Source organism: Scophthalmus maximus, chromosome 1 (genome assembly GCF_022379125.1).
Source record: "Scophthalmus maximus strain ysfricsl-2021 chromosome 1, ASM2237912v1, whole genome shotgun sequence".
NCBI classification, from domain to species: domain Eukaryota; kingdom Metazoa; phylum Chordata; class Actinopteri; order Pleuronectiformes; family Scophthalmidae; genus Scophthalmus; species Scophthalmus maximus.
In genome coordinates, this window is record NC_061515.1 from 23587382 (window position 1) to 23600889 (window position 13508).

The following is a 13508-nucleotide window of genomic DNA, read 5'->3' on the forward strand; positions in this document are numbered from 1 at the left end:
GGAGGGGAACTCTGTCTCTCTTTAACTGGATTTGGGTGAGCTGCTGTTTATCGGCCTACGAGTCGCCGAGCGCTCCCTCTCAGCTGTCGAAACCGTCCTAATCTAATCAGGAGACATTTCAGCCAGCCATTCACTTTCAACGCGCCGGAGTGCAGAGAGCAGCGTGGACACGTCCGTGCGCCCATGTATGCTCGCTGGGGCCAGAGCGCGTGCGTGCGTGCGGGCGGGCGGCTGCCTCGATAGAGGGAGGTCGGCGACAACAGTGGTTTTACAACAGCGGTTAGCAGCTTGCAGCGGGATTTGGGGGAGTCTGCGCTCCGGATGCGGGCACCCCATTGTGTGCGGCGGGCTGGCTAATCTTCATTACCGCACACAATGACGGGGGCGAGAGAATGGGGCCTTGGCTGGAAAAGGCACGGAGAAAACAAAAGAGTGGCGAGCGGCGAAAAAGGAGAAAAGAGAGAGAGAGAGAGAGAGAGAGAGAGAGAGGGGACGGGGGCTGAAAATAACACAGGGGAGAGGAGAGAGGGAAGAGATAAAGGGAACAGTGAAGCGGAAAAACTCTGCTTCCTCCCTGCACAGTGGCAGTCGGAGAGGGGGCCGCTCGGTACCCCAATCACGTCCACAGACCGCGGAGTGCAACTGTGGCGCCCGTCCTGTGCCGATAAGAGACAAAACGGTTCGTTCTCACACGCTCCTCGAGAGGCCACCTCCGTTTTAGTCGTCCTGTCAGTGTTCATCCAGCGTTTTTTGCCCCGCAGGTGTTGTGTAACACTCTGCATGTCAGTTAGGCGTCACGGTTTCGGCCTTTGTCACTCATTACAGCGCCGGACCTCACGGTGAGCTGAGAGGCAAAAGGGGGACGTGGGTGTGGTAGTGGGCGGGCGAGCGACGAGAAAAAAAAAAACAAGCGTGAGCAGCGAAAAAGCGGGTCAGTGGAACAGTCTTGCAAGGCCAAGGTGGGTTAGCTCGGGATCGCAGACATTGGCGCGTGTGCGTTTGTGCGGAATCTGTGCAGTTCCGCACAAGAGTGTACATCTTCCTGACTCCTATGCGTATCCGAGACCGTGCAAACAGGAGGTGGGGCACTGTCGTTCCGTCTATTATTCCGGGCAAGGCTTTCAAAACAAACCTGAGCGACAAAGATTAGCCCAAGCTGCTTAAAATATTGAAAGACATCTCCTTTGCCGCCGCTGCGGGCTCTCCTCCAAGAGATAGGGTAGAAGGAAGAGAGAGTGCATGCGAGTTTAGGCTGCGCGCGGATGGGCGGAGGCGGCGCGGCGGGCTGAACCCGTTCACCCTGCGGTGCAGAGTGGCTGGCTTTTCAGCGGGGAAGCGCGAGCGGAGTGAGAGGGCCTTCTCACCCCAATTTCGTCCCGACAATGCACGGCTGCTCAGCGGCGAGACGGAGAGGGCGCTTACGTGCGACGAGAGAAGTGCGAGGTACTCATTGACGTTGGCCTTTCGCCCCGGGTGTGATGGTGTGTGTGTGTGTGTGTGTGTGTGTGTGTGTGTGTGTGTGTGTGTGTGTGCGTGCGCTCTGACTGCTGTCCCACAAGCAGAGCATTCAGCGCGTGATTAGAGGGCAAAGGGCACAGCCCGGAATAAGAGTCGCATTAAGATTCGGGGGTTCAAGTTTGAGGGCTGGTAAGTTAATGTGTTTCAAATGTCGAGGTCACGACAGTTGCAACTTAGGAACACGTGCGTGCGTTTGTGCGTTCACACATATACAGTATACCCGGCATACTGTATACACACGCACCACGTGCTGTCACTTGTCGCAGGTATAAACATACACATGAACCCAATAAACTCTGTCGCCGGCGCGTTCTCTCCGCCCCGCACTTTCGTACTCAAGTGGGCCCACATGCACAAACATAAACCAATGAAAATTATTGATGTGCTCTCTTATAAAACAGTGGCCGCTCCCTCAAGTATTCCTGGCAACATCACAGGCTGAAAATAGCTACCGACCCAAATAACTTTCCCCGCCGGAATGGAGAAGGAGCCAGACCACAGCCAACGGCGACTGGCTTTACTAATTGGCGTCATTTTACAATGAAATAATATCTGGGGCAATAGACTGAATAACACGTAGCGGTAAACCGTGGAGCAGGAGGATGAGGCGTCTCGCCGCGTAAATGCTCACAGAGATGAGTGATTTGAGGAGGAGGAGGAGGAGAGGGGGTGCCTTCGTTCTTGTTAACATAAGTTATCAAATTCTCTTCCCCGAAAATACGCAAGGGGGGAATTGGATTGGGTAGTGAAACATTTATGTGACAGCATCAGTTTAGTTAAAAGAAGGGGGGGGCATGCACAGCTTAATGTTTTTTTAAGTCACAAACTGGTGTTTGTATCACAGATCCCCAAACGGATAGTTTGTTTTTATTGATTTGCCACTGAATAGAATGTCTCACACTTACCACAGGGATATGATAGACGAATTTCGATGAATACATGTACAGTCGAATCTGTCTCTGAAATAATAATAGTATTGTGTGCTAATTCCTCATTTTATTTCCTCATAAGAAATGTATACCTTTCAGTAGGGCTGCAACTAAACGATTATTTTCATAATGGATTAATCTGTTGATTATTTTCTCGATTGATCCATTCATTGTTTGGTCCAGAAAATGTTGAAAAATGTCGACCGTGTTTCCCAAACCCCCAAGATGATGTTTTGTTTAGTCCACACACCAAAGATTATTCAGTTTTACTGTCACAGAGGAGCAAAGGAACCAGGACATATTCACATTTGAGAAGATGAAATCAGAGAATTTGGACTTTTTTTCATAAAAAAGTACTCAAACCGATTAATCCATTATGAAAATCGTTGGCGATTAATTTAGTAGTCGATTACTAATCGAACTGCGCTCGCAGGAAGGCATGAACCCAGAGCTCTTCTGGCAGCCCAAATCTTAATTAGCGCCAGGAGATTCATCTAATCTGAGGGTTGCCAGCTCCATCATTAAGGCCAAAAACACACACCGTTCTCCTCGCATACCAGCACAGAACAATGGGAAGCAGAAGTACGCTGTCACGCTGATGAATGGTTCTTCCCACAGGTCTCATTAAATCACAGTAGGGCACTTCGCGGGGCCGTTCGAGGAGTTAAGCCGGGCGCAACATCTTCTCGGACCGCTTTGTCCGTCTATGTGGACACTAGCAGGATTTCTCTTCTTTTCTTTTTTTTTTCTTCAAAAGGTGCATGTCAAAATAATATATTTCATAGTAAAAAATAAAAGTGCTCTCAGGCTTTGAGATAAAGGCTTATCCCAATTCTGTCTGAATATGCCCCGTTTTGAGGGCACAAGTCTTATCTCATTCAGACAACTCAACCCCAGCAGGGGCCGCCGGGACGGCTAAAATCACACGATGAGCCGACTTGGTCGGAGAAACCAGCCGATTTAGGGTAATGTGGGACCCCAAGCAAAATCTTCCGGTGATTTTAGCATCAGCCGCTGACAATGGAGAACATCTTTGGGTCGTTGTCTGGCCGACCGACCAGCTGAGTCCTCTCACCTCTGGCTTCCAGCTGCCGGAACAGGTGGGGTACGCTGTGATTCTGGCGCACATGACGCGGCGCAGCTTTTAGAGACAGAGTCAAACTCGATTTCATATGTTTGTTTTTTTTGAGCCAAAAGAAATAGTAATTTGTTGTTTTGGGAAATGTGACCTGTCAATCCATCCAGTTTAGTCTATCCAAGGCTAGAATTTCAAGAAGGCTCCTCAGCCCAAACCAAATATAAGGTGTTGATTTTTCAGATTGCAAATTTGAATCTGAGGATTTGCACAACTACTTAAGGTCCTTCTTTGTGGGCTTACATTGGAGTTCTGTCTAAAAGTAGAAGGGTCCTGCAGATAATATGCAAGTAGGAAAACGAACACAAAACAATGACAGAGAGTGATGATGCCAAAAGATCCTAAAGGAGGAGAGAGAGAGAGAGAGAGAGAGAGAGAGAGACAGAGAGACAGAGATACAGAGAGATGGATGTCGAAGGGGAGGTGGGGACTCGTTGGGACAGAAAAAAGATGGACTGACAAGGGGAAGAGGATACTGAAGGTCCTGACTCACTGGCCAACCAGGCGAGCAGCTTTGGAGCAGTGAGCCATAGCAGGTGGAAAAACACCACTGGCTTTGCATGAGTGCTGACGCTGGCATGCAAAGCACAAATGCACACACACACGCACGCACGCACACACACACACACACACACATGACTGCATGGACTCTGACAAAGACGCACAAACTTTCTGCCGCTTGCATAAGCTAAAACTAAGTTCAGCACAAATCCCTTCGCCAAACCATAACTGGCATCGCCGCGTCCCTCTTGAATGCAACCTCGAGCCAAGATAAAGTCCTTTTACAAAAAGCACACGTTCCCTTAAAAAAGTCAACAAGGGCGGGCTCTGACGACTGAGCTCTGATCTTCACCAGCGACGGTCTTGCTTTTTAAAGTGTCCGACTGGTTTCAGACTGCGGCGTGTCCTTGCCGATGTCACCACTAAGAGCTTAGGGCCGTGATTGATGACTGGCTTCAGATGACAACAACAAGCGGCGGTGTTTACTCACAGCAAATTGCCCTTGTCTCTCCTGCCCCCTTCATCCCCCCCCCTCATTCTCCCGCTCCATCTTTGGAGAGAGATGGTCCACATGGCTGGATCTCTGGTTTTTGGATGGCTCACCATCCCTCGGGGTGGGATTAGCCTCTCAGACTGACAGCTAAACAAACAAATAGGCCAAAGCTGGTCCTTCTGCTTGCCAAGGCTGCCATAGCAACAGGTAGGATGGAAGATGGGATGTAATGCTTGGTATGTCACAGTCAACGACGGCTATAAAATGCCTGGACACAGTGCGAATATGTCGCCATTATCGGCGCCAGTGGATTTGGCAAATATGTGCGCAGGCTGGACGATGAATAAAACTGGAAATGGTCCGAGCAGGAAGACGGGGAGAAAGCGATCAGGACAAGCAACACGCCGTGAATGAAACAATGCATGCTCAAGATAAAATTTCACCCTGAGCAGCCAAAGCCCAGAAAAAAAAAAAGGTGGTTGTAAAAAGTCGTTGGCTTAGTGGGAAAAAAATCTGAGCTCATCACATCCGCAAATCTGCAGAGCCGCTGACAGCGAGTTTAAAGGAACTTGGCCACTCAAAGTGACTTCCCAGAGTCTCCGCTGGTTTCACGGCAAGCTCATGGTGACGACCGGATTTCGGAAAGAAATCGCTGTATCCGACTGAAAAAGTAGGCTCACGTGTAATTTTTACGCTTGCACGGACAGAGATAAAACAGGTTAGGTGTTGAGCTTCAGAGGACGCCAGTAAACAGATTCCGTCGCCTTCAGTCATAGCATCTAACTCTCGGCAAGGCGACAAATACCCCCCCCCAGAAATGTTGAACAATTCCTTTCAGCGTCATGATAAAAAAGTGGAACAGCTGTCCCGTTTTCCACGTTCTCCACGGAATTTACGATTGCAGACCCGATCCATCCAAACGGAGCCAAGGCTGCACATCCCCCGCGACGGAGGGGCGAGGGCTTGTTCCTCCACTTCCCCGCCGACACTTGCAGTCGATAATCTACTTTGTAACAGGCGCACCTCGTATTGGAGCGGAGCTCTCACCGCCATCTTGTCCCTCCACGGCGCAAAACTTTATTGAAATATCCGGAAACATTCTCGTTATGCAACAATTACTTCAGCAATTCCCCCGCTTCTTTCATCCATGACGCGCTGCCTATAACAGGGCCTTTGTTCAGCAATGTGCAACATTTTGATGGCGCAAGTCTCCCGGGTTCAACTTTTTGCAGAGGGACCCGCTTTGAGCAAGAGGCGAGAGCGGGGCACATCAAACAGGGGCAGCTGTGATTTCGTCAAAACTGTCTCCTCTGAATTTTGTCAAAGAGAGAGAGAGAGAGAGTGAGAGAGGCAGATTCCAAAGTGTAAAACAATTCCCTGAGACTTCCCTTCCTTTTTCCTCTTCTCTCCCTGCGGTTGCCACGCCGGATGGCAGCAGCGGAGCATGTCGGATCACTGTAAGGTGCTGTAACGGCTTCCCGATTTCGCCTCAAATGATGTGAAAGTCATTGCCAAGCCATGCGTGCTGGTGTGGGGCGGGGAAAAAAATGACTGGCTCCTCTTCTCACTGTTAATCAAACCCGGGGTGGCAGAGCGTTTCACAGACGGATGCCATACATAAAGATGTGCTTGTTCACCACACTCGCTCTCCCTCCCTCATCCTCTCTGCTCTGCCCCCCCCCCCGCCCCCTTCGCGCTGTCTTTTTCTCTGACGCCGCCTCCTCTGCCTCTCCCGCCCCCTCACACTACGTCTCTCTCCCTGACGGGGCCAGTCACCGAAGCATCAGACAAATGAATGCTTCCTCCGTCGCCCTCTCTTTCATCAGCACTTCCCACCTTTTCATCAACGCCCATAAAGCACTGGCAGTCACCTATCCCTGGCAATCGCCTCTCAGCTGCCTGAGTGATGGGACAGAGGTGGCAGAGTTCACTAAGCGCTCTTACGGCACAATGGATGTTACGGGGTCAGGGGGTCGCTCGCACATCTCATTACACAACACACACACACAGACACGCGAGCCTGTGCACCTGCAATGTGGCGGCGTGTGCGCACACAGAAAATACAAACCCGGTCGCAAGAGGAGATGCCTCCTGCATGGGACAATGCGTGTGTGGAGCAGAGATGAATACATTCAGAGGATATTCTATTTTCTGAAAACAAAAAGTAAACAAACATAACTGCTGCTGCTCAGGAGCCAAATTGAGAATTTACACTTTGCAAGTTTAGTTTTGTATTTAATTTATGCATTTATACCAATTAGATGAACTCCTATCTCTTTCATTACAGGCTCTCCGCCCCAAAACAGACATGGATTTTTTTTCTTCCAAGAATCAGTGCATTGAGAACTAACCTTGTGTCTAAACAATCCAGCGGAGACGCTGTATTGTGCACCGGCGCGCACAAAGGCTTCCTTTCATGCCTCTGAGCGTCACGTCACGGGCCGAGTCACGTCAGACAGATTCTGCGTGGCATCCGTCTGCAAGATCCTTTGACCGCCATTGGGTTAGAGGTGAGCAAAGCAACGCGGCGAAGAAACCAATTTCATATTTTGCGTGGCGACGCGGGATCGCCGGGATACTTTCAGGATGTCTCTGAATTAACTGCAGCTCGAAAAAAAACAGTGCCGGTGTATTATATGAATACAAGCAAGATACTAGGAATGACTCTGCCGTCCCATCCGGGGTGATGCCGCGCTGCTGCTCTCCTACCCTACATTACACTTTGAGAGGCACTGTGAGAATGGGACCAGGCGTCAGTTAAACTAAAAGGGATTTAACTAAATTTGTCTTTGGCGAGTCTCCAAACCTGATTTCAGGAATTTCCACATCTCATACTTACAGTTGATGTGACATTTTAATAAAGCCGCCGGCATGGGAACGGAGACACTACCAGGAGCTCTTTGGAGACAAATCAGATTAAGTCCCAGTTTGTCCTTCCTCCGCCTGCTTGCAGAACACTGAAGTGTGCCTGTTACAGGATTGATTTAATTTGAATTTGCATAAACTTGCATCAAATAGGGGTTGGTAAAAAAAGGTCACATTGACTATATGAGGTGTGTTTTAAAAAGCGCGTCGTTCATTTCTGCTTCCTGAACTCGTTTGTCCTCTTGTGTCGGTGCTCAGCAAGGCAAAGAAAAGTGACTCGGGGAACGTCGTTACCTGGCAGCCGCTGTGTTACGAGCAGAACCAAGCAAGCGCCGGGGAAAAAAACGCACAAGTCCTCCTCTGCTTACACAACAGCCCTGCAGAGATGAAAAATCCATACTGTGCTAATTCTATAAGTGGAAAGATGGGAGAAAAAAAAAGAGTGGGACGAGAGAATGGAGGGAACGAGGGATGGAGAAAGACGCAGACAAGGAAGGAGGGGGCCACTTGGCTGCGATCCCCAGCATGCCCCTGCTGTGTGTGAGAAAGCAGCTGTGGCCTACTGAGGATTACATAACATACTGAGACACATACGCACCGGCGTGCACGTACGCAGACACACACACACACGTACGGATGCTTATGGATGTGGGTATTCACAGTTTTGCTGAAGATTATCGGCGCTGTCTTTTGTTGCTTTTTTGGTCCTCTTCCTCTTTGTTTCCCTCCTCATCATGATCTCTCTGGAGGCTGGCGGGGGGGGGGGTCAACATGCTGATGATGGTTCTCTCTGGCCCTGACCACATCTTTAACAACCTCCAGTGGCCTAAGCCGGAAATACAAAATACCATCTATCTGCATCCTTTGCTTCCTGCACCTGTTCCTCTGGGCACCATGTCTCTGTACCTTCTGAACTGTCTGTCTATCTGCATGTGCTCTTTGGTCCTGGGGGGTGGGGGGTTTTCGAGCCCACCGGACTGTGAAATGCGAAACCCTGCAGCGGGCAGAAATGTGCATGCTCGGCAACTTCCCCCACCTCTGCACTCAGCGGCCCACAGATGAAGCTGCCGCCGCCGCCGCCGCCGCGGAGCTGTGCGTGTTATCGAGTCGCCCGTCTTGCATGTGGAAGTCGCGCCGGAGCTGCCCTGCTGCTCATTCCATATATAGAAACACCGAAGCCACGTACAATCTGTCCACATACAGACGCTCATAATGCACTGTGCGGTTGCATGCAGACATTTCGCTTGAGTAGGCATTAGGCACTCCGTGTGCGTGTGTGTATTTTGTAACCCTAAGGGATAATATATGTGTCGGAGGGTATGGAGTGTGTACTGGGGTCAATGACAGACAGCCATTTGTGTGGTGTCCTGTTACATCCTACCCATCAGGGTCAATTGCTGTAGGTGAGGGGCGCATCATCAGTGGAACCTGAGGGCAGGTTATTGAACCCCCCCCCCCCCCACACACACACATCAGGCTTCGGTCCAGATGTTTTGTCTCTTTCATTTCAGCGCCGATACGCCACGAAGACGCTGCTAAAACGTTCGACTGTCGAGACAAACGAGGCTCTATCAGAGCGATATCCAGTTTACAAAAGAGCACAACAGGGCCCTGGGAAATTTGCGAGCCAAAGATAACGAGCCAATTCGGTTGGTGTAAAGATGCAAAAATAACACGTGCACTCGTTGCTTTTAGGGAAACTGGGTATACACAAATAATGAGTAACGTTCTGATCTGCTCCAGTTTGTTCCATATCCAGCTCAGCCCTGCTGTTTGCTGCTACTCTGAACAAACCAACTGTACTGGGATTTGGAAGCAAGACAGCACTGTTCAGTTTGGCACCATTAGGCTCAATAATGGAACAAAAAGCAGCCTCAAATGTGCCATCTGCAGACCTCCAAAACACTTTCCCCATTTTGCACTCCCCAACCCTCCATAACCGCCCGCACCGTGCTTCACAGACACCAACAGGGGACACAGTCTTCATTCTCGCCATCGCATCTCAGGGAGACCATTTAGGGGCCTACTACAACGGCCTCCTATCTCGCCATCAGACCCCATAAAAGCATCAAACTCTAAATTGTGCCCGGAACACAGAGGGGATTGCTCAAACCGCCGGTCCTCGGCTGAAGATGGAGCTTTTTTAAGGAGAGACGCGGCTCATAACTCCTGCATTCAGTGGGCCTCAGTGGCGTCTTCATGTTGCTACAGTGAACACGCACGCTTGCTCCGTCAAGAACATGTCTGTGCTGCTTGAGGAGATGGGGGGGGGGGGGGGTATCAAAGTGCCGGGCAAGTTGTTGTTCTTGTGCTCGGAAGGAGACATACGGGTTGTTACCAGAAAAAAACACAGTGACTTGTAATGAGACGCACGACTGCAAACAAGTGATTTCTTTGATTGATTTTGAATAAGATCATTTTTTTAATCTATGCCCTGACAATGGAAATGTTTGAGTATAGCTGAAGCTGCAAGGTCCTACTCACTGATGTACATCTGTTGATGCTGTTTGACCTGAGATGGATCTGTTTCTTTGCGAGTCCATCCTGAAGCCAGGAGGTTCAACAGTAGGGTTCATGTTTAAAAGCTGGTATCAGTCATGTGGAATAAGACTAATGCCGCTGCCAAATGAGAACTTGGTTTGATAGATGTGAAACTAAAGCCTCTGTGTGTTTGAGAGACAGTGACTGTGATGGTTTTTTTCCCTGTAATTCCAAAATGGACGTTGTCTCGGGGAGAGAGCAAGCCGCAGACAGTCAAAGCAAACTGACATTTCCAGTCTCCACAGATAACAGCTTCGCCCTGCCTCTTGCCTACACACATGCAGCTGCCTCTCTCTTTCTCTCTCCCATTTGCATCAGGTATTGATTTTTGATATGCAGGTTGTGGTGGGTGAGAAACAGGAGGGAGACTTGCACTGCGTGCAGCTGCACGTAGGCCGGTGCAATTTAAAAATCCACTGACAGTGAAGGCAAGGCAGGGAGTTGGAGACTTGTTATGAAAAGATGCGTCGGTGGCGAACAGTAGGAGGCCAATTAGGCTGCTCGACCACAACGAATGGGTCTGCGGTCACGCACCGGTTTCCCTCTCCCCATCTCCGCCCCCACCAGCCCTGTTACGCACGTTACGCATGGAGCTGAGAAGCGGGGCTGAATCTCCTATTGCATGAACAATACCGGCATCAAATTTCCATGCAATGATTTTTTTTGTTGTTGTTGCCCGGTCGCTCAAGTGCAGCATGGGAAGCATCATCATCATCATCATCATCATCACCAGCAGCAGCAGCAGAAGCAGCAGCAGTACCAATGCAGGTGGGACGGCTGCTGTCCGGTCCCTTATTTATGCTCAAGTGCGGACAAAAAAAGGAGAGTAGGAGGGTAGAGTGTAGACAGACGTTTCTCTAATGCAAGGTGCAACTCAAAAAGATAAAGTGGAGCATTAGGGTAAGAAAGTCAGATTTTCTTTTTAATAGGTAGCTGAGATTTTACCGCATTTCTACACCAAGAAAATATTTTTAAAGCAAGTGGGAGTAGAAGCATTGATCACAACCGGAATGTCTGGAGAATCCGCAACCAGAGCCAGAACCAAACACAAACACAGGTGTCATTGTGCACTCACACGCTGATATTACAAAAAAAGGGAGCACTAATGGGCGCGTAAAGTGCCGGCGTATCCATCAGCATGTGGCCGTTAGAGAAGTTCGATGAAGGCAGTGTGTGTGTGCGCGTGTGTGTGTGTGTGAGAGAGAGAGAGAGAGAGAGAGAGAGAGGAGAGAGAAGAGAGAAGAGAGAGAGAGAGATGAGGGAGGGATGGGTTAAAGGGGTGCATGCAGATGACAGTTATTATTTTCCTACATTTTGTTCGCAAAATGGTGCAAAGCCAAGCATGTTAGGTTATCTATTGTGTGGGGGATACACAACTCAGTAATCTTAGGGATGTAGTCGATGTATTATTCACGACCAATTCAGTCCCTATTATGGGTTTCGGTTCTTGAATCTTCCCAAATCGCATTTGACAGCTTTGTTACGCGCCGGCGTGCGTTCGCAAATCATCCACTTTGCCATCTCTCTGAAAATTTGTCTGATGTAAATGAATGAGAGAAAGCATCCCCTCCTCCTCAGTTCTCCCTTGAACTCCACACATCCACGCTTCGGAGGAAGGAAGAAAAAAAAAGTTGACGCCCGCATCTCGAGCGCATGTGCTCACAATTCAGCGCAGTCGGGGACGAGCGGCTGAAGCTCCGCGGTAATGGAGGAGGAAGGAGGAGGCTGGTGACTGAAAGTTGAGACGTACCTGCTGCCAGTTCTCCTCCAGCGACGGCATGGCGGAGAAGTAGCCGGTGTCGTGGACGAGCTGAAGTTCCTGAAAGATACTGTGGTTCGCCAAGACATCCATGCTGACGCTAGGTGGGGGCGAAACGAGAAATGATCCACACACAGAAATATGCCTCCCGTTCTCGGCTGTGTCACACCTCTACATCCACTTCTTTCATATTAGTCCTCAGGAGGAGATTGATTGCTCAGTGTGGCGGCTGGGAACGTGGCTGGTGAGGGTCCCTGTACCTGCGCGCATTATCGGACTCGGTGCGTAAAAGAGAGTGGAGGCGGCGGCGGCGGCAGCTCCATGCGTGGACGCGTGTTGCCAAAATAGACACTGATAGGGAGCCGGAGGAGAGGAGGGGCTTGGTAAACGAAGGGGCGTTATCTGGTTTGTCAATCAACTCCCCCTGCTTGTCCATTTAAGGCAAATGGGCGGCTGAGGAGTGATTAGTGCGGAGTCGGAGCGTGGAGGGGCGGTTCTAGACAGATCCGGCGGGCGGGATTGGCCCCGGCGCAACGTCACTCATGCCAAATATGGGCTCGATAGGTGAGCTATTTATGGATGGGTATATTAGATTTGGAAAAAGGTCTGCGAGGCTAGTCGGAGAAGAGAAGCCGTGGAGTAAACATCATGTGCTCACAAACAGGAGCTGGGAACAGTATTAATAGGCCGCTATATTGTTCCACTGTATAAATATTTAATTATAATGAGATGCAGGATGAGGCATCAGGCTACATGGAACAACATATTCCTATTCATAAACACAGGGATTCATTTTCTCGTTCTGTTTTAATAATGACATTAAAATAAACTTGATCTTTTTATCTACTATGCAACACTGTTTCAGTCCCTGTGGAGACTGCACTGTAAACTGTACTGTATCATAAAATATTGTGTGCATGATTTCCATCATAAAGATTTAGTGCCGGCGTTAGATTTATTTTTTATTTAGATATACTTCCACACGTGGTTCAAGGTTAAAAGTCACAATGTTAACACGTGACAAGCAGGCGGCTTGTTATACTGACCCACATTGATAAACATCGGCTGCAGCCTTTTATGTGCTCTAAGTGAATAGGGGTGTGTGTTTATGTGTGTGTGTGTGTGTGTGCGCCTGTGTGTCTAATGATAAATAAGTAGCAAAATCTTCCCTGATACGTCTTGTTCGAGGAAGACGCTCGCCTCGTGTAAGCCATTGAAATGGTACACTTCCACGCCGGCTCAGTGGTCTTCTCTCAGTGTCTCACACACACACACACACACTCTCTGTTATGGAGGTCTGTAATCTCATTACAGTGCCGGGGTGGGGGGTGGGAGCGCTGGCCGAGGGCCCCGGCTATGCGATTTACACAGAGCAGTTTGGGAGCGAGAGCTGCAGCTCAGACGGGCGATGAAGCTCCCGCTGACATTTATCCACTGGACACAAGTCACTCTGTCTCTCTTTCCTTCTCCGTCTCTCCCTGTCTCCTGTCTGCCCTCTCATCTCCGATACCCTTTCTCGCCATCAAGCCCACACTTCTTCCCTGTAATCGTGCAACACAGTCAGTATTTCACCGTGTGTGAGATTGTGCAGGAAATGATAGACACACTGAAGATGTTACTTGTGCAAACACCCACTGTTCGTAGTGTGCTTTGCAGTTGTAGGGGAACTGAGGAACGAAAGCAGGAAAGAAAAACGACAACCTGTCCTGTTTAGCCAGTGGTCGAACGGCTGACTGAAAGTGTAAAATATTTAAGAGACAAATCCTG

General features: G+C 49.5%; 1 protein-coding gene across 1 annotated transcript in view; it reads right to left on the reverse strand.

Moving 5' to 3' along the window:
- Positions 1-12079, reverse strand: part of klf7a (Kruppel-like factor 7a) — a 35887-nt gene extending 23808 nt beyond the window's left edge. Inside the window, exon 1 of the mRNA XM_035640727.2 lies at positions 11733-12079. Within this exon, the coding sequence (XP_035496620.1) occupies positions 11733-11834 (102 nt within the window). The 5' untranslated portion in view covers positions 11835-12079. The remainder of the gene's footprint in view (positions 1-11732) is intronic.
- Between the last annotated feature and the right edge of the window lie 1429 nt (positions 12080-13508).